Source organism: Solea senegalensis, linkage group LG20 (genome assembly GCF_019176455.1).
Source record: "Solea senegalensis isolate Sse05_10M linkage group LG20, IFAPA_SoseM_1, whole genome shotgun sequence".
NCBI lineage: Eukaryota > Metazoa > Chordata > Actinopteri > Pleuronectiformes > Soleidae > Solea > Solea senegalensis.
Window position 1 is genome coordinate 290,001 of NC_058039.1, and position 27,500 is coordinate 317,500.

Genomic DNA, 27,500 nt, shown 5'->3' on the forward strand with positions numbered 1-27,500 from the left:
GAAAATCAGTGATTTTAGTTGCGGGGACACAGGAGCTGCTGGTCTACTGCTGCCTCGTGTGGTGACTTTGTGTTACTGATGTAAATATTAATGAAGGATTTTTAATGCCGAATTGAAATAATCAGACATTTGAACTTAGTGATGGAGGCAGCAGTGGATGAACAACCCCTGTGTGTGTGTGACGTTAAAATCACTGATTTTCTCTACGGGGTTTGGTGTGGGAGAGTGAGTGGTTTACAAACGAAAGTCAAACACATTCTGAAGACTCTACTTAATAAAAATCGACGTCAGTTTTATGTCTACGATGTTTTGAGAACATGTGTTTATTTCACTGTTAGACTTTTACATGAATTATCTCTTAAATAAACACTTCTTATTTTCTATTTGTGCGTTTATCAGACAGCGGATTAAAATAAAAATAACAAAACAAAACCACAACAATAACTCACTTTACGCCGAGATTATATCAATGAATACTGCACTTGTGAATGATATTTGTTACAGTTTACTGTAAATATTTAAATCTATCTATAAGGTTGGTTGTCGGTGAGTCTGTGGAGCAGCTCCTCACAGACGGACTCACGGACGCTTTAGTCCTTTAAATCAAGTTTCGGAGCTAAACTCACGTCTGTTCTAAAGTAAAAACTCCGTGTATTTACCAGTAACAGCTGGTGTACACGCAGTTTCCACGAGCCGGTAAAATCCCGTCTCCTCTGCTCATGTTGACGTGTTACACCAAAAATACTCCGCCGGAAGTTTATCGAATGACGCAATGTCCTGCAATGATACAGTGACGGACTTTCAAATTAAAAGCGTGCTCACGTTCAGCTTTTTTGTGAGGTTAAGTAAAACCGGAAGTGTGTGTTTGAAAACTGGGGACAGTACAGAGGACGATAAATTAAATTATAATTAATTCTTTAATTTATCTATAGTGACTGAAACGACCCCTGTTGTTTTTCTTCAGATTATTATTGTTCCGTGTCTTTGTGGTCATTAGTGAATGTTTTAACATGCATAAAAACTCAGCACCAGGGCTCTATAGCGCCCCCTAAGGTGAACACAAAACTCGGCGACAACATGACACAACCCTAACCCGGACCACAGCCTCAACACAACAGGAAGTCAGGCAACTGACTGTATTCATTCATTCATTCATTCATAGATTGTCATGTCATTTATCATGCAAACCAAGCTTCAATTAAATGAAACCTCAAAATAAAACCACACCCAGTCAATTAAAAAACAGCACAACACAGCACAACACATGAGAACACAGCACAAAACGAGAACACAACACATGAGAACACAACAACACATGAGAACACAACACAACACATGAGAACACAACACATCAGAACACTGATCATAATAAAGTCGACCAATTTATTGTTTATTGTTAAGATGACAATCAACCACGTTGAAAGTTTAATAGGTATGATGCTGCTGAACTTTGACCTCTAACTTGTGTGTGGGGAATGACGCGGTGTTACCATGGTAACAACTTAACCAATGATGTGACAAAAACAAAAAACGTCCGTTCAGAAAGTTTGAGTTTAATTAAAAACAAAGAAAAAACTGTTTTGAAGTTCAAGATGAAAGACAGTTAAACATCACTGTTGTATCCTAGCAACCCTGCGGTTGCCGGGCGGTTGCCAGGCAGACTGTTAGGTGAACAGGCGGATGGTGGCATCTGCACCGGAGGAGAAGACCCAGGGTTGTGTGGGGTGAAAGGTCACATCCAGAATGCCAAGGTCATGAGTGATCACATGACCTCTGAGGACCTTCACCGGGACGATGAGTGGATTCTGCAGCAGGTCACTGGAGGGGGCGGAGTCAACTGGTTAGCATCCACCTGTGCGTGTGTGTGTCTGTGTGTGTGTGTGTGTGTCTTACTTGAAAACGGTTCCGTGACACACGATGACTGAGCCATCATCAGACGCCGACGCAAACAGTGGGTAATTTCTGTGATAGGCCACGCCCCTCACCGCCTTTTTATGGTGCCTGCAGACAGGAAGCAGTCAATGTGATCAATATTGACTGCTCAATACCAATCAATTCATGACTGACAGGTGTGAGGTTGACTGACAGGTGTGAGTTTGACTGACAGGTGTGAGGTTGACTGACAGGTGTGAGTTTGACTGACAGGTGTGAGTGATGCGTACCGTAACATCTTGTAGGGTTTAGTTGAGAGGTCGAGGTCAAACCAGCTCAGTTTGCAGTCATAACTTCCACAGATCACATGATCACCTGTAAACAGAGGTGAGATGATCAATAACAGACCCATAACCTATGAAGGTCAGAGGTCTGGTGGTCTGTGGTGGTCTGTGGACGGGTGCGTTACCCCCGGGGTGGACGGCCATGCTGGAGATCCACTTGGAGTTGGCCTGCAGTTTCTTGGTCATCTCCTGTTTGACGAGGTTGTAGATCCTCACCGATCGCTGTGTGGCTACAAAGAAGTACGGCCTCACAGGGTGGAAGGACACACACTGAACCAGGCCTTTGTTCTTCCTGAAGGGGTTCTGACTACGCCTCCGGCTCACCTGGTGGATGAACACCTGTAGGTGGCTTGAGTGATCAGGCATCACTGACGCCAGGTAGTCTCCTTTAGAGTGCCACACCACCTGGTGGACGGCCTGCAGGATCGACAGGGATCAGTTAGTTGGACCCAGGTCCTGATCAGGATTCTGAAAGTCCGTCTCAGTTTTACTCACTTTGGGATGTTGGATTTTGAGGCGGATGCCCTGACTTTGCTCCTCCTCCTCGGTGTCGCTCCAGGTCACAGGCCCCGCCTCCTCTGTTGACTCCTGCTCTCCAGACAGGAGTCGCTCTGACGATGAGACAACCTGTCTGTCTGCCAGAGAGGGCGACAGGACCAACACTACCGAGTCCCTGAGAGACAGACAGATTAAAGGTCAGACAGACAGGTGGGTGACAGATAGACAGGTGGGTGACAGACAGGTGGACAGCCTCTTACAGGGCGACAGCAAGTAGACAGACAGATGGATTTGGGTTCCAGGCGACGCTCTTCACAGCTCCGCCCACCTGGACTGTCTTCATACAGCGAGACGAACACACCTCCCAGAACCTGACAGAACCGTCGTCAGAACCTGGGCATGCACACACACACAGCAAACTACAACTCACATAATGCATTTCACAGGACATAACCAGAGGCCACGCCCCCATGCAACCAGCAGTCAGCGAGTGATTTTGGACAAAACAAACGTGTTTGTGTGAATGATAAAAAAACACACGGGTTTACCTGAAGCGAGCCACTGTCCTGTTGGAGACACACTGATGGACCGGACCAGACCACTGTGACCACGGTACACCTGAACACACACGCACACACACGTTAGTGAAGAGTCCAGATCATCAGAACGGTTCTGGTTTGTGCGATTTGACAGAATAGTTGTGAATGTTGAGCAGCAACATTCCAGTGGACACAGTAAGTGTTGAGACATGTGGACATGTGGACATAACATGTTTGTACCTGAGACTGTGTCGTAGGAAACGGCTGCAGGTCTTTGGGTTTTGGAAGATTAGGAATCAAATCCTCTGGATTCACATTCACCTGCAGAGAAACAGACACTTGTTACTGACAGTACTACTACTACTACTACTACTACTACTACTACTACTACTACTACTACCACCACTACTACTACTACTACAACTAATCCTACCAATAGCACTACTACTAATACTACCAATACTACTAATACTACCACTACTACTACAAAAACAACTACTACTACTAGTGGTACTACTACTGCTAAAACTACCAGTACACCACCTGCTGGTAATAATTGGCTGCAGGAGGATTTAAAATTTTAAACACATCAAGACGACCAGGATCTCATGCCTCAGATTTCCCTCAGGTAATAACACAGTACATTGCCCCCCGCTGGTGGGAGGAGTAAACACGAGCGAGTTACCCTCATCTTCCTCTGTCGGGGGCACAGGTAAAGGTCGAGGCAGCGCTCAAATCTCTCGTGAATGAAACGCTGATACGCAGGAACCTGACGGAGGTTTGAGAAACGTGTGGGGACAAACGGGAACTTCCTGTCCGACGGATCCTGCTGCTCCCACACAGCCAGCTGAGAGAGAGACAGAGAGTGAGACAGGTGCTCATTGCCATAACTGCAGTGAGCTGTGATCACATGACCCACCTCCTCCTCGGTCAACAGGTACTCGGGGGGTGGGTTGTACGACTCCTGGTGGCCGGGCAGAGGAGTCTTGGGGGCGGGCAGATGCATTTTGTGATTGGCCAGAATCGACGAGTCCTCGTTCGCCCACAGGTCGTAGAAACGGCCCCGAGAGTCGTCGTCCACTCGCCGAGGTTTGATCCAACCCATCTTTATCGCGTGGACGAGTTTGGACACCTGCAGACAGGTGAGGGAGGCGGGGACAGACAGATGAGGGGGGCGGGTACAGAGAGGTAAGGGGGTGGAGACAGACAGGTGTGAAGTCTGTAATTTATACAGAGAAATTTTGTAGTAAATTTTTGTTTTACCTTCTCTTTCTCGATGAGTGACGGGATGAAGCTGCGTTTGTCTGCAGGTCTGTTTGTGACAGGATGAATCATCACGTCTTTACTGAAGAACTCAACTGTGGGCTGAGGAAGGAGGAGGAGCATGTGACAAAAATTACACTCATCACATTTAACAGAGCAAAATTACAGGAATTAAAAAAAAAAAGGAAACTTTCCATTAAAGTGGAAATTTGCCTCGTTCACTTCTGAAACAAATGGACAAGAGTTGCTCAGACAAAGAAGGGGGCGGGGCAGGAAGTGAGCAAGGAAGTTGGACTGGCTTAGCATTAGCTAAAGTTTACCACTTGAGAAATGATCAAGCAACTACAATCACAGAAGTAACTGAACATGGGGCATACCTGGCATAAATGCGGGCGTACCTGGGAGTGAATGCGGGGCATACCTGGCATAAATGCGGGCGTACCTGGGAGTAAACGCGGGCATACCTGGCATAAATGAGGGCATACCTGGGGGCGACCTGGCATAAATGCGGCGCATTCGGGAGTGAACGGGCAATCTGGGAGTGAATGCGGGAATACCGGCATAAAATGCGGGCGCATCTGGGAGTAAACGCTGGGTATTATCGGTATAAAGGCGGGCGACGAGGACCCGCTACCTGGTATAAATGCGCGGGCGCATCTGGGAGGAATGCGGGCATACCTGGTATAAATGCGGGCGACGGAGCAAACGGGCATACCTGGCATGCATGTGACTGGGAGTGAACGCTGGGCGCACTCCGGCATAAATGCGGCGCATCTGGGAGGAACACGTATCTGGCATGAATGCGGCATACCTGGGAGTGAACACGGGCGCATCTGGCATAAATGCGGCGCATTTCCGGAGAGTGAACGGGCGCATTCTGGTATAAATGCGGGCGCATCTGGGGAGTGAACGGGCGCACCTGGCATAAATGCGTATGCATTCGGGAGTGAACACGGGGCGTACCTGGCATAAATGCGGGCGTACCTGGGAGTGAACACGGGGCGTACCTGGTACTCATTGAAGTTGACGTCTCCAAACTGTCCTTTCTGCAGACGATTCACCAAATCCACCTGCTCGTCTGACAGAACCACGTCCCTCGCTGTCTGTTTGTCATGGACCGTCCTCCTGCATAAACCAGCATTAGCATTGTTAGCATTCTCTCTCTCTCTGAACAAATGCAGGAGCTAGCGTCATGCTAGCAAGGCTCACCAGTAGTCCGGGTTCTCCATCTTGTCCAGGAAGTCGTCAAGTTCATCCTTGTTTCTGATTGGTTTGTAGATTTTCTTGCCGTCCAGGTTGTAGCCGATGTGAGGGAAGTCTTTGTACCACTCCATGGGAATGTTCCCCACAGTGTTCCGGATGTCCTGAACGACAACCACGACAAGGTTAAAGGTCAGAGAATCAAAGAATCCCTTGACCCGAGAGAATAGAAAGATAAACGGGTCTCACCTCCTCATCTGATGAATCCTGTTCATACTCGTCTTTCTGTTGTTCTCCTGTAACTCCACCCTTTTTCTTCTTTGTCTTTCCCTCTGTCTGCAGGTCGAACAGAACATGTGACGTTCACGTCATTATCTCACTCTTTCACACTCCCACACACTCGCACAACACTGATTTTCTCTATGGGCTTTGGTGTGGGAGCGTGAGTGTGTGTGGGAGCGCGAGTGTGTGTGGGAGTGTGTGAGAGTGCGAGTGTATGCGAGTGTGTGTGGAGCTGAGTGCGTGGGGGAGCCGTGGAGGCGCAGGAGGGGCTGAGTGTGGGAGCACCAGTGTGTGAGTGTGGGAGTGTGTGTGTGTGTGGAGCGCCGAAAGTGTGTGGAGTGTGTGGGGGGGTGGGAGTGCGAGTGTGCGAGGTGGGAGTACGTGGAGCGCGTGGGAGCGGAGTGGGGAGTGCAAGTGTGTGTGAGTGTGGAGTGTGTGGAGCGTGAGGCTGGGTGGGAGTGTGGGAGCAGCGAGTGTGTGTGGGAGGCGAGGGCAGAGTGTGGGAGCTGAAGTGTGTGTGAGTGAAAGTGTGTGTGGGAGTGGGGAGTGTGGGAGTGATTGGGGAGCAGGAGTGAAAAAGGTGTGAGTGTGGGAGCGGGAGGGTGAGTATGGGGAGGGAGTGCGGAGGTGGGGTTGGGAGTGGGGAGCGTGAGTGTGTGTGGAGTGTGTGTGGGAGCCGTGGAGATGTGTGAGTGCGGGTGTGTGTGTGTGAGTGAGTGAGCGTGAGCCGGAGTGCGGTGAGTGGGAGTGAGAGTGGTGTGTGGAAATGGGAGCCGGAGGTGAGTGGAGTGTGGTGAGGGGTGAGTGTGTGAGTGAGTGCGGTGTGTGTGAGTGAGTGAGTGTGAGCAAGGTGTGAGAGTGTGTGAGTGTGAGTGTGTGAGTGTGGGAGCGCGAGTGTGTGTGAGTGCGGGTGTGTGTGAGTGAGTGCGTGTGTGCGAGTGAGTGAGTGTGCTTTACAAACTTGGATTTTAGTCTTTTGTTAAATGGCAAAAAAAATCCATGAAAACTTTACCTGTTGATTGTTCTGCGACTCCACGGTCACATCCTCATCACTACCATCACCTTCTTCTGCAGCATCCTCATCATCCTCCTCTTTGTCATCGTCGTCGTCTTCCTCACTATCACTCCCAGAATCCTCGAGTCCAGAGAAGACACTTTCTTCACTGTCCGACAGATCATCGTCCTCCTCTTCTTTTTCTTCAGCAGGTTTGTTTTTGAAGTTAAAGATCTGAAGAACAAATGGAGACAGCAGACTTTAAAAGTTGTTGGTTATAAATCACTTCTCCAGGTAGTTCAGAACCAACATCACACCAGTTTCATCTTCACTCCACTACTTAGCCGTTCATTGTAAAATACTAGTATTATTACATCTGTGACCTGATCCTACCTCACACACCCGTTCACTCGCTGAGGTCTTCAGGTCAGAGACTTTTAGTCGTTCCCAAAACAACCTTTAGGGCCAGAGGAGATGGAGCCTTTCAGGCATGAAACTGTGGAACGCGCTGCCTCTGTCTTAGGCCCCGTTCACATGAGGACGCATGCGGGTAAACATGAGAAAATATTTTTAGGGATGCACGATATATCGGCATTAATATTGTTATCGGCCGATGTTCGTCATTTTTTAACATATCGGCATCGGTCCAATGAGTAAAACTGCGCCGATTTTAACAACCGATGTTTATACCCGTCTAATTGCTGTTTGTGTATTTGTGTCGGGAAGGGAGGCCATGCGGCATTTGTTTGGGCATATGACAGCGTCAGTGACGCAAGCGCAGCACAAGGTGTGTGTGTGTGTGTGTGTGTGTGGGTGTGTTGAGGAGAGAGAATGTCAGCGGTGTGGGCGATTCTGCAGGGTGTTGATAGAAGATACGCAAAAAGCATTATGCAACACTTGCAAAGTCAAGATAATGCGAGGAGGGTTCCACGTCAAGTCATTCAAAACCACACATTTGATTATGTCATTTGAAAAACCGCCACCCTGAAGTACACAAACAACGGCAGGAAGCTAACGCTAGTAACATTAGGCTCGTCCAAACGCGGAATAAAAAGTCAAGATGTGACGCCACTTCGGCGTCTTCAGTTCAGACCGTCATCATGTAAACGTAGCTTGTGAGTGAGTTTAATTTTTCAGTCTCGTTTTGAAAAAAATATATAGTTTTTTTTATATATATATATATACATATATATATACATATATATATATATATACACATATATATATATATATATATATATATATATATATATATATATATATATATATATATACACATATACATACATACATACATATACATGTATGTATGCGCTCTAACTAGGTGAATGTTGGATATTACTAGTAGAATGGGAGGACCTAATACAGGTTTTCACCAAATCACTGGGGCCCTTTATCAGAAGGCCATCCCCCACTCCCACCAACAGGGAGACAGGGCCTGCGGGGAAAACGGCCCTTGTTCATCGGGGAGTTCAGGTTTTATTTCTGCCCGTTATTTGTTCTTGGGCAAATGTTCAATGTTGAAGTTACAGTTAAGGGTCTTGAAATCATCACACACTTTATAAACAATACAAACTAATGATATAGTGCTGGTGTCACCAAATATTAACGGCCTGAACAATACCAAAAAAAGAGATAAAGCACTAACAAAATTTAGAAAGGAAAAGATGCAGGTCATCTTTCTCCAAAAGACACATTTGGCAAGTTTAAAAAAAAATGGGATACAGGAATTCTTTTACCAGTTCATATGGGAAAACTCATAAAAGGGGAGTGGCAATACTAATTTCCAATACACTGAAGTTTGAATTGATTACTGAGAAAAACGACAAGGAGGGAAGGTATGTCATGATTAAGGGCAAATTGGAAAATCACTTGGTGACGATGATTAATGTATATGCCCCTCCAGAAAGTGGAAAATAATTCTATGGTAGAATATTTGATCTTTTAAATTCAGAAGCAGAAGGGACATTGATATGTGGTAAGGATTTTAATGTGGCACTAAATTTCAGATTGGACACAAGTACGAAGGGAAGTAAAAGACAAATCAGTAGGTATATGAACACAATAATATTAGAAATGGGTCTGCTGGACGTGTGGAGAGAACTTCACCCAAGTGACCGTGATTACACCCACTGCTCGGCCCCCCATTGTATGTACTGCAGGATCGATTTTTTCAGGATGATATGCATAGAGTAAAGGAATGCTGGATTGGGGTAGCTGACATATCGGACCACAGTGCAATTTATCTTAAAATTCATCATAACAACAAAAGAAAAAACACAGTATGGAGACTTAATGAAGGTATGCTCAACAATAGGGGTCTAGTTACAGGATTAAAAGGGGAAATAATGAGATACAGGGAGGAGAATGATGATGGAGAAGTAGATCCAACAATTCTATGGGACGCCTTGAAAGCTGTAATGAGGGGGAGGCTTATCTCCCATACAGCATTTGCTAAGAGAACCAGGCTGGAGACATATCAGAAACTAACTGAACAACTAAGGGAATTGGAGCAAGAACATAAACAATTAGACAACCCAGATCTACTTGGCCAGATCAAAGAAATAAAAAAGAAAATTGATGCCATATTGCTAGAAGAGGTGGAAAGGAATGCAAGGTTTAGTAAACAGACATACTATGAGGGACGATCTAAAGCCACCAAAAACCTAGCAAGACGTTTGAGGAAACAGCTAGCGTTAACTAATATACACAAGATAAAGGACCCGGGAACCAATCACATTTTATATGAACCAGAATAGATAGAAAGGGTGTCGGAAGAATACTACAGTAAACTATATTCACAACCTGCCGCTCTGGGGGAAAAGCAACTGGTGGAATTCTTGGACAGATTTACCAGCAATAGGTGTGCAACAGAATAGGATGCTGACCTCAGATCCCCCGGAAGGATGCCATTATCGCCATCATTCCAAAGGAAGATAAAGATAGAGAATATTGTAGTAATTACAGACCCATATCACTCTTAAACGTGGACTACAAACTCTATATCTCCATTATATCTAATAAGATTAGATCCAGGGTCTGGAGAATGTGTGGGCAGGTAAATGCAGATCACACACACATATTCTGGTCTTGCCAAAAATTAAACAGGTACTGGGACCAAATATGGCAGAATCTGAAAAAATGTATGGGATACCAGATACCCAAAACTTGTAAAATTATGTATTTGGGATATTGGACACATGACATAGTACTAAAGGAAGATGAATAGTTAGTTAAAATACTTTTATCGGCAAGCAAAAAATCAATCACCAGACTGTGGTATAGAATGGATCCGCCGACTGGGGAGTAGTGGGTGTGCTGCTGAGGAAATATTTGTAATGAGAGACTCACGCACTTATTAAGACTACAGGAAACGCAATTTGATGGAAAAATGGGAAAAATGGACTGATTACAGGAGGACAGAAGAGGACGCCACCACTGGACACTGAAGACCATTATAATAAGAAAGGGACAGACGATTGCAATAAATGTTTTGGGGTTTTTACCCTGTGACTGTAACTGTTGAAAGTAATAAAAAATAAGTTAGTTCTGAATGGGATTAGTTGTGTGTCTCAACGCCTCAGCGGCTGTGACACTTCAGTTATGATGTTCATGTAGCTTCAGCTCAGGTTAGCACCGTTTCTGGTGCCGAACTCTGTCCCGGGTCCAGTCAGAACTGGTTTCAGGGATAGGTCATTTTAACTCGATTTAGCTCGGCTCAAGACTTTGCCTCAGTCTGCGCTCCTCTTCAGTTCGGCTCTGTTTTCAGAACATTAACAAACTTAGTCGACGTTTTCTCTGTGGAAAAAGCAGCGTGTTTTGGTATGCCTGCCCTCCTGCTAGCATGCAAACAGCTAGCCTCCAGCTCCCCAGTTTCTCCTCGTGTGTGTGTGTGTGTGTGTGTGTCACCTCCTCCTCCTTTTCCTCTTCTTCTTCTTTACTCCTCTTTGTCGTTTTCTCTCGGGCTTTCTTCATCTTTTCTGTCTGTTCGTTGCTACTCCGCATGTTTCTGCTCCGCTCCTTCATGAAACCACGTGGGAAGCTGCGAGGTCGAGGGTCATCCTACGTCACAGCAGCAAGAGGAGGATCTAGTTGTCGCCATCTTGCGGTCACTTTCCATCATGACCCGTGTTGGAGAACTTTTATTAACTTGTTATTACATTACATTACATGTCATTTAGCACACGCTTTTATCCAAAGCGACTTACAATAAGTGCATTTAAACATTTGGGTATAAATAAGTAAGAGCTTCAAGTAAGCCAAACTATAAAGTGCTAGTCATAAGTGCGATATAAAAAGTTAAAAAAAAAGTTAGTTTTTATAAATCCCCTTAGGGAAAGTATTCCTCTGCATTTTGACCCATCCTAGAATTAGGAGCAGTGGGCTGCCACACTGAGTGGCGCCCGGGGAGCATTGGGGGTTGGGTACCTTGCTCAGGGGTACCCCAGCCCTTTTTGGCCGGGTGGGGATTTGAACCGGCGACAAGTCAAGTTCCCTTTCCCCTTGGCCACAGGCTGCCCCTAAGCAAGTTTTTATTAACTTAGTCGAGGTAGAGTCGGAAGAAATGTGTTTTTAGTCGGCGGCGGAAGAAGTGGAGGCTTTCCGCTGTCTGGATGTCGATGGGGAGCCTGTTCCACCATTTGGGAGCGAGGACAGTGAACTTGAATTCTGTGAACGCCTCTGCGATCCTCTCAGTGAGGGGGCAGCGAGCCAGTTTGCGGATGCAGAGCGGAGTGGGCGGGCTGGGGTCTAGGTTTTGATCATGTCCTGGATGTAGGCTGGACCAGATCCATTTGTAGCATGGAACGCAAGCACTAGAGTCTTGAAGCGGATGCGAGCAGCTACAGGAAGCCAGTGAAGGGAGCGGAGGAGCGGTGTAGTGTGGGAGAATTTTGGTAAGTTGAAGACCAGTCGAGCTGCTGCATTCTGGATGAGCTGCAGAGGTCGTATGGCACACGCAGGGAGACCAGCCAGGAGGGAGGTGCAGTAGTCCAAGTGTGAGATGACAAGAGCCTGGACCAGAACCTGTGCCGCCTTCTGGGTTAGGAGAGGCCGAATCCTTCAGATGTTGTGCAACATGTATCTGCAAGATCTAGCTGTTGTGAGGGAGAGATGGTCATCAAGTGTCACATCCAGGTTCCTGCAGTATGAGAAGGAGTTACCACAGAGTTGTCGAGGGTGATGGTTAGATCTGTGGTGGGGGATCAAGGAGGTTAGAGAAGACCGAGAAAAGTTTTTTGAATTTTAGTGTAATAGAATGATTGTTTGGCTGCAGAGATAGAGGTAAGGTGGAGAGAAGAGAGTGATAGGAAAGCAGATCATCAGGGTGTTTTGATTTCCTCCATTTTCTTTCTGCTCCCCGTATCGTGGCTCTCTCAGCACGCACTGAGTCCGACAACCACGGGGCTGGGGAGGACTTACGAACCCGCCGCGAAGTAAGAGGACAGAGAGAGTCAAGAGAGGAGGACAGAGTAGAGAGGACGGTGTCTGTGGCAGAGTTGGGATGCATGAGGGAGAAGGAGTCAGCTGAAGGAAGTGCTGATAGAACAGTTGAGGAGAGAGAGGAGGGAGAGAGTAGGAAATGAAGAAATGATCAGAGACATGAAGTGGAGTTACCTTGAGGTCGGAGGTGGAGCAGTTTCTGGTGAAGATGAGGTCAAGGTGGTTGCCAGCTTTGTGAGTTGGTGGAGAAGGAGCAAGTGAGAGAGAAAGAGAGGAAAGTAGAAGAAGTAGATCAGATGACTTCTCTGGATGTTGCAGTCACCAAGAAGAACAAGTGGTGGGCCATTTTCTGGGATGTTTGAAAGGAGGACATCTAGTTCCTCCAAGAAGTAATTACTAGTTATAAATTATTAGTTATAAATATCAAACCAAAAACATATGAGTGCAAATAAAAATAAACTTTATTTGACCTCAGGAGTTTATTCACAAACACATGAATATTTTTATGCTATTTTCCCAATCACCTGACCTCAGGTGTAGCGAAACAGCGCCGTCTAGTGGTGCAATTACTACACAAAACAAAGCAGTTTACGTACCTGTCCTTTATTATAATAACTGATGAATAATCATGAGAGTGACAATTAACGACAGTGTTTCATGTCGTAGTGAACGCGTTTGCTACTGTTCACTAATGTAAATCAATCGCACACAACATACTGTATTTTTACATGTGAATACGTTGCTGCGATGTTTGTGTGAACAAAACTAACACTGCACGTGGCCACTCACAGTCGTGACCTCTGACCTCCTGTTTAACCGTGCCCAGACAAATAAAACATGAAAATAATGACACACTGGACCTTTAAGGCTTTAGAACGACGTCACAACACGACCGAACGTTCGCTTTACGTTCAGTGAAACGTCATCAGCAGGCGACAGCTCGTTGTCTGTTACGCAGTTGTTTAGTTTGTTGAAATTTTCCACCATAGAGTTTCCGTTTAAAGTCTCTTTTTAAACCCCGCGTCTCGCCGACACTTACCGGGAGCTTCCAGCGGCAGCAGCGGCCTCCTCTGGCCGGGATCCGAGCTCCGTGGACCGGTGCGATCGCTACTTTGAGGCTCAGGAGCAGTTAGCATCGTTAGCTCAGATTAACTACAGTGTGTCAGATTAATAATCCAGTGAGCGTTTGATTGTTGTATGTTCGATGGAGTATCCCGGAGGAGGAGGGGGTGGGGCGGTGCTTCCCGCTGGAAGCGTCCCGGCCTTCCTCACTAAACTGTGGACTCTGGTTGAAGATCCAGACACGGACCCGCTGATCTGCTGGAGCCCGGTACTCACGCACCGAGCTGCGGCTAACGTCCGTTAGCTGTCAGCCCACATGCTAACATGCTGTGTTTTGACCGGAAATAAAGTTGTTTACGAGTTTGTTTGTTTGTGTCAGAGCGGAAGCAGTTTCCACGTGTTTGACCAGGGTCGCTTCTCCAAGGAAGTTCTGCCAAAGTTCTTCAAACACAACAACATGGCGAGTTTCATCAGACAACTTAACATGTGTGAGTATGAGCGTCTGCTGCTCCGCGCGCGCGCGCGAGTGAGTGAGTGAGTGTGTGTGTGTGTGTGTGTGTGTGCGCGCGTGACCCTGCCGTTCACGTAAACACACCTGTGTACAGACGGTTTCAGGAAGGTGGTCCACATCGAGCAGGGCGGTTTACTGAAACCAGAGAGAGACGACACCGAGTTCCAGCACCCGTTCTTCATCAGAGGAGAGGAACATCTGCTGGAGAACATCAAACGTAAAGTCAACGTACGTACGAGCCCAACCTTCTATACGCACCTGCGTGTGTGAGAGAGACGTTGACCACATGTGGGGTGTCTAGCTGTATCCTGGCAGCTGATTGGTCCTGGTCAGGTGGTTCCCTGAATAAGAGCACAGTTTGTGCTTGTTCTGAGACACTGTCCTCAGGTTTGTGTCTCCATGGTAACGGCCCCTCTGTGCTGTGATTGGCCCAGGTGTCCTCAGTGCGTCCGGACGAAGTGAAGATCTCCACAGAAGAAGTGAACAAGATCCTGAGCGACGTTCAGCTGATGAAAGGAAAACAGGAAACCATCGACTCCAGGATCAACACCATGAAACAGTGAGACCAGAACCTCAGCTGTAGACCAGAACCTCATTAAACTGTAGACCAGAACCTCATTAAACTGTAGACCAGAACCTCATTAAACTGTAGACCAAAACCTCATTAAACTGTAGACCAGGACCTGACAAGCATGTCTGTGTTTCAGTGAGAACGAGGCTCTGTGGAGGGAGGTGGCCAGTCTGAGACAGAAACACTCCCAACAACAGAAAGTTGTCAACAAGGTAGTACTCAAATATTTCTACAATACTTTGAACGCTTTGACTACAAATACTACTCATGTTCATGGAACCTGGAAACATGAATGATGATCTCTCTCTCTCTCCACAGTTGATCCAGTTCCTGGTGTCTCTCATCCAAACCAACAGGATCTTGGGAGTGAAGAGGAAGATGCAAGTTTACCACGTTTACAACACAAAACACTACAAATACTACACACTGTGTGTAGATGTGTGACCGTGTTTATTTGCCTCTGCAGTCCACTGATGCTGAACGACTCCAGCTCCGCCCACTCCCTGCCCAAATATAGTCGTCCGCTCTCACTGGAGCACATGCAGGTAAACTGACACTGACTCACCTGTTGTGGTCCAGTTCGGTTCTGGTTCTGGTCTCATGCAGGTTCTTTCCGTCACTTCCTCCTCAGGCTGCAGCCAGTCTCCTTTCTGCCGACTCACCCATCTCTTCTGGACCCATCATCTCTGACATCACTGAGTTGACCTCGCCTATTACAGAGGGCGTGGCCAGTGATTGGACGGACGCAGGGTGAGGACCGATGACATCATACGTCCTGTGGACGGCCGGCGACTGTGCGCTCCCTAACGCTGTTCTTCACTTGCAGTGAGAGTCAGTCGGTTGACATCAAAGATGACCTGCCCAGTCCTGATGTGGAGGTGTGTCCTGTTCTGGAGGGTGGAGGCACACCTGTGGACACGCCCCTCTCTCCCACCACCTTCATCAACTCCATCCTGCAAGACAACGAGACACAGCCGACCGCCAACCCGACACCAGGTAACGGCGGACGGAAAGCGCGCTGTGTCCAGGTCCTGGTCCGGTGTGTGAACTAACCACTGTCTCCTCCACAGCCATTGTTGAGATGAGCTCCGCCTCCTCTGGGCCCCTCCCACCTGCCCCAACCAGCCAATCATCTTCTCCCTTGTCCAGCCTCATTTCAGGCTCCCCCCCAACTCAGCGGAAATGCCAGACCATCGCCTGCATCGACAGGTACGTGTGTTCCCCCTGCTGTCAGGACAGTGCAACTGCACCTTATTACCTGTTATTAACCTGTTGAAACTGTTAGTAATAGTTAACGACTTAGTAATATTTAACATCTGTTAGTAATGGCTAATAACTGTTATTAATAGTTAACATCTGTTAGTAATAGTTAACATCTGTTGGTAATGGTTAATAATGGTTATTACCCGTCACCTGACTTTAAAGGGATAGTTTCAGTTTTGGTTGTTACAGAGAGACGCAGTGTGTGGTTGTGAGCAGCAGGGGGCGCTGACAGTTCCACACCAAATAAGAATAAAGCCAAACTATCCCTTTAACAGTGGTCCTGTGTGTGTGTGTGTTTGTCTCCCCCTGCTGCTCAGGTGTGTCATTAACACCTTGCCCTGTGCTCCCCTCAGACCCCTCCCCCCTCCCTCTGCAGGTGGATTCTCACCTGACATTTGGCGCTTGGTATCATCGTCAGCTGACAAGTGAATTATTGATCTATTGATTATTGATGAATGGTTTGTTTTGACTAGTGTAACTAGTGAGGATGAGTTTAGTGATGACAGCAGTAGTGACACGCCCCCTCAGGTGTTCTTAATACATTTCATCATCACATCAGTCAGTGAGCCAGTGAGCTTAAAGATGAGTCGCATACAGGAAGTAAGACAGAAGAAGAAGGAAGTTGACAAATGATAGAGCAGGTCTCTCTCTCTCTCTCTCTCTCTCTCTCTCCCCCTCTCCCTCTGTCTGTCTGTCTGTCTGTCTCTCTCTCTCTCAGGAGTGAGTTGTGCAGCCATGTGGACACCGTGGACAACAGTCTAGAGAACCTGCAGACCGTCCTCAATACACAGACGTTCACCTTTGACACGATGCCGCTGCTTGAGGTGATTTTCACTGTTTTAAAGGACGTAATAATCTCTACGTCACATGATCACGTCCTTATCTCACTGTGAGACAGACGTCTGTAACGCACTCACTCTCACACTCAGACCCTTCTCTGCTGCCTCGTGTGGTCACTCTGTGTCACTGAGATCAATCTGAACACTGAAGAGACAAAAAAACTGTGTGTGCGTGTGATTTACAAACTTCCTGTTAGAAAGTTGTTTTGCTATGTTTTTCCGACAGTTTTTTAGTGTTAAATTTAATAACTTTAATAACGGCTCGTTTGTTTGTTTAGTTCTTGGGTTCTTCTTCCTCCTCTGGGGAGTTTGACCTCGACAGTTTGGACAACGTGAGTTCATCACACTTATGTTGTTTCTTCACTTCCTGTCCTGGCTCTTTCAAAATAAAAGCACAGACGCTGTTTGTTTGTTGAATGTGATGATGTCACCGTCTCCTCTCAGCTGTTGTCCGATGAACTTCCTAAAGACGCTGGTGGAAGCAGCAGCATGAGTGACACAGGTAACTCACACACACACACGCACACACACACACCCTCTCTCTCACACGCACTGACTCAGCAGCTCTCTCTGATTGGTCCAGGGAAGCAGCTGGTGCAGTACACAGCCACACCCCCGGAGGCCGATCTGCCGTCCCTGCTGGAGTTGGCCGAGCCTTTCCTCAGTCCAGACCCACCCACCGACGACCCCGCGGCTGCCCTTCTAAGCCACACCCACCACGACTCGGACCTTTGATGACTCATCAGTAACCACAGCAACAGGCCGAGCACCGACTCAGCAGACGAGGAAATCAACTCATCAACGATAGATCGATCAATAGATCAGAGTTAGTTTTTAGTCTGCAAGTTATTGATCATCTGTCTGTGTGTGTGTGTGTGTGTCTCTGTGTGTGTGAGAGTGTGTGTCGTCTTCCGCTCCTTTTATTTTAGGTTTTTTTTGTTGCTTTTATTAAAGTTGACACTGAAAAAAAAGAGCATGTGGGTGTGGCATGGCGGATGATGTCACAGGAGGGGGCGGGGCCACCTGCATGTAATTTGTGTAAAATAGAGACACCAACGAGAATCGGAATATTTTTGGAAAAGTTTATAAGAATAATGAGTCGTCACCCGTCGCCATGGAAACCATGTTGGATCGATATGATTGATCAGGTTTTCAGCCTTGATGTGTGATTGATCCACATTAAAGTTATTTATCGCCTCAGTCGTGTCCTGTGATGAACACATGAATGAAGACATGTCTCCGTTTGATGTTCAAAATAGACAAAACATTTAATGTAGAAGTTATAAAAGTACATTTCACAATCCTGACAGTGAAGGTGATGATGTCACATCCTGTATGATGTAATCAAGTGATTTTTTTTCCCCCACTAAAACAAAACAAATGTCTATAAACAAAATCCACATTTTAAATATTTTAATAACAATGCTGCTCAGAGGGAGGAGCCTACAGCTAGTGGGAGGAGTCAGATTTCCTGGGCCATGCTGATTGGTTGGTACACTGGAATCTGTAGCGCAGGAATCTAACTCGCGGTTTGATGTGGAAGTCAGCAGGTATCCTCCAGTTCCACATTTTCTGCACCTGAGACACAAAAAGCATGATTACTGTTTACACTTTGATTTAAATCAGATCAATTAAATGTTTTCATCCTTCACTTATTGATCTGTCAGAAGAGAACAGTTAATGAAAATAAAATTTTGAAACTGACTGAAAGTCCAGTGTAACAACAGTGGCTCCAGAAACTACTGGACTTTTGTTCTGAAGTGTTGTTGCATGAGGCACTGACTTTGCTGTGAGCGCCCCCTGCTGCTGAGAACCAACCTGAGACAGGAAACTGAAGTTTGTAAACCACTCGCTCTCACACACCAAACCTCATAGAGAAAATCTGTGATTTTAGCTGGCGGGGACACAGGAGCTGCTGCTCCTCTGCTGCCTCGTGTGGTCACTTTGTGTCACTGAGGTCAATCTGAACAAAGAATTTCAAACACTGAAGAGACAAAGTAAGACATTTGAACTTAGTGATAGAGGCAGCAGTGTGTGTGTGAGTGGTTTACAAACTTCAGGTTCCTGTTGGAAAAGTCTGCCACAGGACGTGACGAAGATTTTATTAACTGAGTCTTTTTGTTTTTGTTCTTGTGTCCCTGCTGGCAGCCATGTGTCATTACCTCATACAACCACATCTCAAAACACCAGGACAAGCTTTAATGATCTGTGTGAGACAGATGCTGTGCTCTGTGGGGTCAGAGGTCAGAGTGTGTGGTTACGAACCTTCAGGACCCTGACCAGGTGTGTTGTACTGTTCAGTGACTGAACCTGCAGAGAACAAGCAGAACCAAGAAAAGAGAAAGAGGAAGTTTTCAACACCTGATCTCATAGGACACACAGCAACACTACTGACCACACAGCAGTCTGTAAAGTAGTCTGTAAACACACAGTAGTCTGTAAACACAGTCTGTAAATTAGTCAGTAAACACAGTCTGTAAAGTAGTCTGTAAACACACAGCAATCTGTAAACACAGCAGTCTGTAAAGTAGTCGGTAAACACAGCAGTCTGTAAAGTAGTCTGTAAACACAGCAGTCTGTAAAGTAGTCTAAAACAGCAGTATGTAGTCTGTAAACACAGCAGTATGTAAAGTAGTCTGTAAACACAGCCGTATGTAGTCTGTTAACACAGCAGTATGTAAAGTAGTCTGTAAACACAGTCTGTAAAGTAGTCTGTAAAAGTAGTCAAACACAGCAGTCTGTAAAGTAGTACACAGCAGTATTTAAAGTAGTCTGTAAACACAGCAGTATGTAAAGTAGTCTGTAAACACAGCAGTATGTAAGTAGTCTGTAAACACAGCAGTATGTAAAGTAATCTGTAAACACAGCAGTATGTAAAAGTAGTCTGTAAAAACAGCCGTATGTAGTCTGTAAACACAGCAGTCTGTAAAGTAGTCTGTAAACAAAGCAGTATGTAAGTAGTCTGTAAACACAGCAGTCTGTAAAGTAGTCTGTAAACACAGCAGTCTGTAAAGTAGTCTGTAAACACAGCAGTCTGTAAAGTAGTCTGTAAACACAGCAGTCTGTAAAGTAGTCTGTAAGCAGTAAGTGTAACACAGTATGTATCTATGTAGTCTGTACTGTATATGTAAACACAGCAGTATGTAAAGTAGTCTGTAAAAACAGCAGTATGTAGTCTGTAAACACAGCAGTATGTAAAGTAGTCTGTAAACACAGCAGTATGTAGTCTGTAAACACAGCAGTATGTAAGTAGTCTGTAAACACAGCAGTATGTAGTCTGCAGGTAGTAAGTAGTCTGTAAACACAGCAGTATGTAGAGTAGTCTGTAAACACAGCAGTATGTAGTCTGTAAAACACAGCAGTATGTAAAGTAGTCTGTAAACACCAGTATGTAGAGTAGTCTGTAAACACAGCAGTCTGTAAAGTACTCTGTAAACACAGCAGTATGTAGAGTAGTCTGTAAACACAGCAGTCTGTAAAGTAGTCTGTAAACACAGCAGTATGTAGAGTAGTCTGTAAACACACAGCAGTGTAAAGCAGTCTTGCAGCGTGTACAGTGAACATCTGTAAAACTTACCAGCCGCCTGTGTGTGATCCATCACAGGTGAATGACCTGAAACAAACAGTAGAAGAAGAACACCGTTTACTTCTCTCACATACACACACATCGCATGTCTTCTTCTTCTGTGGTGTAAATAAAAGTCTTACTTACTGGAGTCCAGTGAACTTCCTGTTGGATCTGCTGAAACTACAATCACACAACAACATGGTTCAACATGGACCTTTGACCTTTAACCATGGCTGTGTAGGAGGGCGGGGCTTACCTGTATCTGTTGCTGTCAGGTCGGTCACTGCGGTAACCAGGTCTGTGTGGAAGTTAACACCTGTGTGTGTGTGTGTGTGTGTGTGAGTGAGAGAGAGAGAAGTAAACAAACGCACAGGTGTGTAAAGGTGAAGTGAATAATTTTGTGGAATTACTTTTTGATACTCAAATAGAAGCCCCACCCCATTAAAGGCCACACCCTCCCCTGCAGAAGCACCCACCCATGTTTGGGGGCATGGTCTATCTTCCTGTGACAGTAGAAAGTACAGCTTTAGCATGCTGTCACTGTAAATGGCTGTTCCCATGGAAACCACCCTGAGTCAGACTATTTATCACCTTTACTGTTGTCATAGCAACACGTTACGTCACTCACCTGTGACGTCATGTCCCAGACCAAGACCTGAGGGCGGAGCCAATCAGAGATTAGTTTCTGTTACTGATCAAATCTGATCTGAATTATTGATGTCATCATGATGTCATCAGTGCCTACCTGTGAGGTCAGTCCGCAGGTCAGCGAGGGAGAGCGGAAGGTCGGTCGCTGTGGAGAAGAGAAGAAGCACAGACGACAGACTGAGCGACAGACGGATCGTTATTGTCCTTGTGGCGACGCAGCAGGACAACGGCGAGGTCAGCGTGCGATTACATTCAAATTGTGCTGTGAAGACGAGATAAACATTTACCTGCGTTTGTGTCCGACAGGTGAGTCTGTCGACCGTTTCCTGAAAAACAACAGACATTCAGTGACCTTCACTCCTACAGGTGAGCAGCTGTAAGTGCAGGTGAGCTCACCTGTCTGTTCTCTGTCAGCGTCGGCGTGCCATGGCGACGCTGCAGCTGAAAAACAACAGAGCAAACGTTCTCTCGCAACATTCCACTTTACTTGCATTTATCACGTGACTATTCCTGAGGCTAATGCTAAGCTAACTATCATCGCAGTTGAATTGTGTGGAACGCTAATTTAAGCCCCGCCCAGAAAAATCTTAAAGCCAGTCAGCTGCTGCAACATAAGACAGTTTCGTATACCAACCCTCCAGTGCTCCAGAGTGGGAGGAGCCAGAGCTGGACAGGGATTGGCCAGGTCCTGATCCCAGAGAGGTGTGGTCTAGTCCCGTTTGGCCGATGCCAGATTGATGGATGTGACCTTCAACAGGATGACAGCAGATGGAGGTGGGTAATGAGGGATTAGTAAACCTGATCCCTGATCACCTTTGTGGGCGGGCCCAATACCTGCAGGTAAGTCCAGACTGTGCAGATCCACAGAGGATGCTGCTGATCCACCTGAACTGATCACTAATACGTAAACACAGTAAATCGATCAGTTACACAGCTGATTGGTCAGCATTCTTTTAAAACTGATCATTTATTCACACCTGAGTCCAGCTGAGAGGGCGGGTCCATGTGACCTGTCAAAATAAAAGACAAACCAATTTAATAACACATCACATCACGTCATTTAGCAGACGCTTTTATCCAAAGCGACTTACAATGAAATTGAGTACAATCAGCCAGGGGTGGAGTCGAACTTGCAACCATTGCTACCATGATGTCGTTCGCACACATGGTACCGGTCTTAACCACAGAGCCACTCCACCCCCCTAATACACCTGTTTCTGTTCACACCAGTTCCTGTCTAACTATAAAATCACATGATCAGTATCATGTGACAGCTCACACTGATGTCTGATTGGACAACAGCTTTACTTCCGCCCCTCCCTTTCTCCTCACTCCACTGCCTTTCTTGTACACAGCCTTGTCACCTCCTGCATCGACTACTGCAACTCCCTTCTCTTTGGTCTACCTCACAAATACCTCCATAAACTCCAACTGGTTCAGAACTCTGCAGCTCGGATCATCACCAGAACCCCCTCCATCCACCACATCACCCCTGTTCTGCAGAAACTCCACTGGCTCCCGGTCAAACTCCGCATTGACTTCAAAATCCTACCGTTTACGTTCAAGGCCATCCACAACCTTTCCCCTCCTTATCTGTCCGAACTCCTCCACATCGCCACCCCTTCCCGTTCCCTCAGATCTGCCTCCTCGGTCCACCTCCCGCCCGCCTCGTCACCATGGGGAGCAGGACTTTCAGCCGCTCTGCCCCCCAACTCTGGAACGCACTCCCTCCGGACCTCAGGAACTTGGACTCTCTCACACTCTTCAAATCAAGACTAAAAACTCACCTATTCCGAACTGCCTACCCCACTTAACTATCTACATTGTCTTTTCTTATCTGTTTCTTATTTCTTTCTTAGTGTTTTTATTTATTTATGTATTGTACGGTGTCCTCAAGTGCCCAGAGAGGCGCCTCCAAATAAAATGTATTATTATTTACTTCCTGTATGGTGTGACAGAAACACAGACCTGGAATGTTGACGTGAACATCTGGACTCAACGGATCTCTTCCACCTGGAAACACACACACACACACACACGCACACATGTTAAACTGCAGGTCACACACGCGCACACACGCACACACACCTGTTGTCAGATGAACTTACTCATGAGGCCAAACAGGAAGTCGTGACTGGACAGTTCAGTGGTTCCTAAAGGAGAACAAGAAGCAGACGGGCGATTTCTCGTAGATTATTCAGAAATAAACTCAAAGTGTTTTTTTTTTCCTTGTTCAGTTAGTTTGGTCTGGGATAATCCTAATGATGTCACGTGGACACTCACCTGTATAATCCAGGTGAGAAAACCCAGCTTCAAATGAGCCCGACACACCTGAGAGAGAGAGAGAGAGAGAAAATATTCTAGTTTTATTTGACTTTACACAATCTTGCTCTCTCTCACTTTCCTCCTGTAGCTCCACCCCCGGCAGCTCACCTGTCTGACTGCCAGCCCCACCCCCTCCTCCTCCATTCAGAAGCTTCTGTCCATTACCTGAAACAATGGTTTTCATGTTTCACATTCATGGTTTCATGTTGTTGTTGTTGTTGTTTATTATTGTTTATAAATATTTACCATTGGACTCAGAGTCAACGCCGCCAGACCCTGAGGACACAAACATCTCTTCATCCATTCATTCATTCATTCATTCATTCATTCATTCATTCTGTTACAACGTAGGATCAGGATCTTTGTTTACCTGCAGCTTGAGTTTGAATTCCAGAGTCACCAGGATGTTCTGCTGCCGATGCAGAACCTAGAAAACTTGGAGAACCTGCAGATCCCGGAGAACCTGGAAAACCTGCAGATCCTGGAGAACCTGCAGATCCTGGAAAACCCGGAGAACCTGCAGATCCTGGAAAACCTGGAAAACTTGGAGAACCTGCAGATCCTGGAAAACCTGGAGAACCAGCAGATCCTGGAAAACCCAGAGATTCTCGAGAACCTTGAGATTCTGGAGATCCAGGAGAAGCAGCAAAACCTGAGGATCCTGTTAAAACTGCAGAACCTGGAGAAGAGAACAAGTACGGCATAGTATTACTGCAGTACTGCATAGTATTACTGCAGTACTGCGTAGTGTTTCTTCTTTCTGTTTACCTGCAGAACTTCCTGCTGCTCCATCACTTCCTGTTGACTGAACGCTGGAAACTGAACATAAACAAAAATAAACTATTTTAATTTTAAATTCTATCTATCTATCTATCTATCTATCTATCTATCTATCTATCTATCTATCTATCTATCTATCTATCTATCTATATAATGTTGGTTTCTGTTGAAGTGGGCCTCAGGTTTCAGCAAGGGGGGGCGCTGTGGTTCTCATCCTCACCTGCTGCAGTAACCAAATCGGACTAATCCTGATCTGAAAGGCGGTCACTTAATCTGGATTAAAAACCTGAGCCTGAACACGAACAAACAAAGTTTTCAGAAGGAAGAACCTGATCAGGAGGGACTCACCTGAACCTCCGGACACAGACGCAACTGAGACCTGCGGCAGCATGCCAACAAACCCTGCCAGGACACGGGAGGAGGACATGGGGGACGGGGGATGGGTGGGGGACGGGTGAGGGGCGGGTGGGGGACAGGTATCAGGTGTTCAGGATGAATGAAGCTTCTGTTTCTATCAGATGAAGGAAAAACTGGGGAATCAGTGCTGTTAAATATCTGAGGAAAGTGTGACTGCATCTATCTTTCTTTTTCTTCTTCTTATTGTTATTATTATTATTATTATCATTATTATTATAATAATAAGAAGAATAAAGGTAGATTAGCTTCTTTCAGGCTCTGTGTTTATGCAGATTTATGTGATAAAGTTATTTCATCCTCTCACCCTCAAATTTATCCTGACTCTTGGAGTCATCATCATCTGAAAGAAAAACATCCAATATTTATTTCTCTAATTAAAACGTTTTTACCACAGTTTGTTTTAAATCAGCAGCAAAAATCACTCATTTGATTTTCTTTATGCATGTAATGAATACATATGTTCATATAACTTAGTTAAGTTAAATGTTCACAGTATAGTTAACACTTTATATGAAACTGTGTTCATATAACAAATGCATTAAGTTCATGAGTATATAAAGTCTTAACTTTACTTTGAATTAACTCAATTTATGAAATATTTTGAAGATTGTCCAACAATTTAATTTTTCAGTGCAGTGAAAACATGAAAACTGATTTTAGCCACTTAACAAAAGACTTATGTTATAAAATCTATGTCAGTTTAAGTTTACATTATCTTCAGAACATGTTCACGTCTTTATCTCACTGTTAGACAGACGTTTGTAAACCACTCCAAACCTCATAGAGAAAATCAGTCATTTTAGCTTCAGATTTAATGAAGTCATATTAACTGATTAAATCGAGGTGAAAATAACTGGGTCGCCCCTAGTGATGGCTGGCTGCACTACAGGTCATAAACCCCGCCCCCAAGGAACGAAATAAATGTTTCTGTCTGATCAATCACACACACACACACACACACACAGAGGCCTACCCTCCTCCTCAGACAGTTCCCCCTCCCCCTGCTCTGGGGCCTCCACCTCCTCCTGCTCCTTCTCTGAATAAAAGCAGAAGACACATATGTATATCATCACATAAACAACAAACAATACAATAAACAAATAACACCTCACTAATAATAGAATGTATATTTTTACACAGTGTGTTTTTACCCTCCACAGGAGCCGTAGAGACAGATGTTGCCAGAAAGATGACCAACGACACTATAAACAGGTTTCTGCTGGAACAGAGCAGATCAATACTGATCAATACTGACCAACAATGATCAATACTGACCAACACTGATCAATACTGCTCAACAATGATCAACACCAACCAACACTGACCAACACTAATCAATACTGACATCAATACTGCTCAATACTGACCAACACTGATCAATCAATCAATACTGTTCAATCAATGCTCTCAATATGAATAATGAGCAGCAGTTAGCAGTAGTATTATGAGCAGTAGTGGCAGTTAGCAGTAGTATTATGAGCAGTAGTGACAGTTAGCAGTAGTATTAGTAGTAGTTAGCAGTAGTAGCAGTAGTATTATGAGCAGTAGTGACAGTTAGCAGTAGCATATAGCAGTAGTGACAGTTAGCAGTAGTATTATGAGTAGTAGTGACAGTTAGCAGTGTAGTGTAGTATTATGAGCAGCAGTGACAGTTAGTAGTATTATAGTAGTAGTAGTATTATGAGCAGTAGTGACAGTTAGCAGTAGTATTATGAGCAGTAGCAGTTAGTAGTAGTATTATGAGCAGTAGTGACAGTTAGCAGCAGTAGTGACAGTTAGCAGTAGTATTATGAGCAGCACAGTTAGCAGTAGTATTATGAGCAGTAGTGACAGCAGTATGAGCAGTAGTGACAGTTAGCAGTAGTATTATGAGCAGTAGTAGTGAGCAGTAGTGACAGTTTAGTAGCAGTAGTATGCAGTAGTAGCAGACAGTGCAGTAGTGAGCATTATAGTGACAGTTAGCAGTAGTATTATGAGCAGTGGCAGCATGCAGTAGTTGTAGTAGTAGTATTGAGCAGTAGTTATGAGCAGTAGTGACAGTTAGCAGTAGTATTATGAGCAGTAGTGACAGCAGTAGTATTATGAGCAGTAGTGACAGTTAGCAGTAGTATTATGAGTAGTGACAGTAGTATTATGAGCAGCATTATGAGCAGAGCAGTAGTGAGCAGTTAGCAGTAGTATATGAGCAGTTAGTGAGCAGTAGTATTATGAGCAGTAGTGACAGTTAGTAGTATTATGTAGCAGTAGTATTATGAGCAGTAGACAGTAGTATTGACAGTTAGCAGTAGTATTGAGTAGTGACAGTAGTATTATGACAGTTAGCAGTAGTATTATGAGCAGTAGTATTATGAGTAGTGACAGCAGTAGTATTATAGCAGTAGTGACAGTAGTAGTTATGAGTGTTAGCAGTAGTATTATGAGCAGTAGTGACAGTTAGCTGTAGTGTAGTGTAGTAGTGAGCAGTAAGTGTAGAGTAGTGACAGCAGTTGAGCAGTAGTATTTAGCTAGTAGTATTATGAGTAGTGACAGTATGAGCAGTAGTGACAGTAGTATTATGTAGTGACAGTAGTATTATGAGCAGTAGTGACAGTTGTAGTATTTATGAGCAGTAGTATTATGAGCAGTAGTATTATGAGCAGTAGTGACAGCAGTATAGTGACAGTTAGTATTATGAGTAGTGACAGTAGTATTATGAGCAGTAGTGACAGTTAGCTGTAGTATTATGAGTAGTGTATTATGAGCAGTAGTGACAGTTAGCAGTAGTATTATGAGCAGTAGTATTATGAGCAGCAGTGACAGCAGTAGTAGAGTAGCAGTATTATGAGTAGTGACAGTAGTATTATGAGCAGTAGTGACAGTTAGCAGTAGTATTATGAGCAGTAGTATTATGAGCAGTAGTATTATGAGCAGTAGTGTACTCAGTACTCACGGTGGCAGCATGCTGCAGAGTCAGAGTTTAGCAGCTGAAGAGCTGCAGCTCCTCCTTCAAACACATATTTATACACACACAGAGGGGGAGGGGCTGCTGCTGCTAGTACTACTGCATATACTGCCTTTAATACTCCAAATTAGATTGCAACTT

General features: G+C 45.3%; 4 protein-coding genes across 5 annotated transcripts in view; 1 reads left to right on the plus strand and 3 right to left on the minus strand.

The window, feature by feature from the left end:
* wdyhv1 (WDYHV motif containing 1) overlaps positions 1–865 on the minus strand; it is a 2,814-nt gene extending 1,949 nt beyond the window's left edge. Inside the window, exon 1 of the mRNA XM_044052119.1 lies at positions 660–865. Within this exon, the coding sequence (XP_043908054.1) occupies positions 660–721 (62 nt within the window). The 5' untranslated portion in view covers positions 722–865. The remainder of the gene's footprint in view (positions 1–659) is intronic.
* Positions 866–1,533: 668 nt separating this feature from the next.
* bop1 (BOP1 ribosomal biogenesis factor) lies at positions 1,534–11,063 on the minus strand. The gene is made up of 16 exons (XM_044053275.1): positions 10,902–11,063; positions 7,011–7,226; positions 5,966–6,052; positions 5,726–5,880; positions 5,524–5,641; positions 4,517–4,618; positions 4,173–4,385; positions 3,939–4,100; positions 3,494–3,574; positions 3,263–3,332; positions 2,975–3,107; positions 2,712–2,889; positions 2,342–2,633; positions 2,163–2,247; positions 1,894–2,001; positions 1,534–1,818 (listed from the first exon to the last, which is right to left on the minus strand). Exons 1-16 carry the CDS (start codon positions 11,016–11,018, stop codon positions 1,665–1,667), a joined length of 2,271 nt encoding a protein of 756 aa, XP_043909210.1. The 5' UTR covers positions 11,019–11,063; the 3' UTR covers positions 1,534–1,664.
* Positions 11,064–13,339: 2,276 nt separating this feature from the next.
* hsf1 (heat shock transcription factor 1) lies at positions 13,340–17,880 on the plus strand. Of its 2 annotated transcripts, XM_044053079.1 has the most exons (15): positions 13,340–13,764; positions 13,876–13,984; positions 14,102–14,235; positions 14,442–14,566; positions 14,715–14,790; positions 14,897–14,958; positions 15,045–15,123; positions 15,210–15,328; positions 15,405–15,574; positions 15,649–15,787; positions 16,195–16,266; positions 16,560–16,665; positions 16,959–17,012; positions 17,125–17,182; positions 17,264–17,880. In XM_044053079.1, exons 1-15 carry the CDS (start codon positions 13,639–13,641, stop codon positions 17,413–17,415), a joined length of 1,581 nt encoding a protein of 526 aa, XP_043909014.1. In that variant the 5' UTR covers positions 13,340–13,638; the 3' UTR covers positions 17,416–17,880. The 2 variants fall into 2 exon arrangements, with proteins under 2 accessions (XP_043909014.1, XP_043909015.1); XM_044053080.1 differs by lacking the exon at positions 16,195–16,266.
* Positions 17,881–18,147: 267 nt separating this feature from the next.
* The window catches only part of si:ch211-80h18.1 (uncharacterized protein LOC555593 homolog), a 10,913-nt gene continuing 1,560 nt past the window's right edge, over positions 18,148–27,500 (minus strand). Inside the window, exons 4-26 of the mRNA XM_044053081.1 lie at positions 25,570–25,634; positions 25,392–25,454; positions 24,723–24,758; positions 24,350–24,403; positions 23,990–24,040; positions 23,592–23,900; positions 23,468–23,497; positions 23,330–23,386; positions 23,180–23,227; positions 23,005–23,049; positions 22,865–22,909; positions 21,874–21,906; positions 21,731–21,793; positions 21,531–21,644; positions 21,293–21,337; positions 21,184–21,222; positions 20,994–21,041; positions 20,877–20,903; positions 20,505–20,564; positions 20,393–20,428; positions 20,258–20,293; positions 18,946–18,990; positions 18,148–18,258 (exon numbers count right to left, since the gene is read on the minus strand). Coding sequence (XP_043909016.1) covers positions 18,224–18,258; positions 18,946–18,990; positions 20,258–20,293; positions 20,393–20,428; positions 20,505–20,564; positions 20,877–20,903; positions 20,994–21,041; positions 21,184–21,222; positions 21,293–21,337; positions 21,531–21,644; positions 21,731–21,793; positions 21,874–21,906; positions 22,865–22,909; positions 23,005–23,049; positions 23,180–23,227; positions 23,330–23,386; positions 23,468–23,497; positions 23,592–23,900; positions 23,990–24,040; positions 24,350–24,403; positions 24,723–24,758; positions 25,392–25,454; positions 25,570–25,634 — 1,384 coding nt within the window. The 3' untranslated portion in view covers positions 18,148–18,223. The remainder of the gene's footprint in view (positions 18,259–18,945; positions 18,991–20,257; positions 20,294–20,392; positions 20,429–20,504; positions 20,565–20,876; positions 20,904–20,993; positions 21,042–21,183; positions 21,223–21,292; positions 21,338–21,530; positions 21,645–21,730; positions 21,794–21,873; positions 21,907–22,864; positions 22,910–23,004; positions 23,050–23,179; positions 23,228–23,329; positions 23,387–23,467; positions 23,498–23,591; positions 23,901–23,989; positions 24,041–24,349; positions 24,404–24,722; positions 24,759–25,391; positions 25,455–25,569; positions 25,635–27,500) is intronic.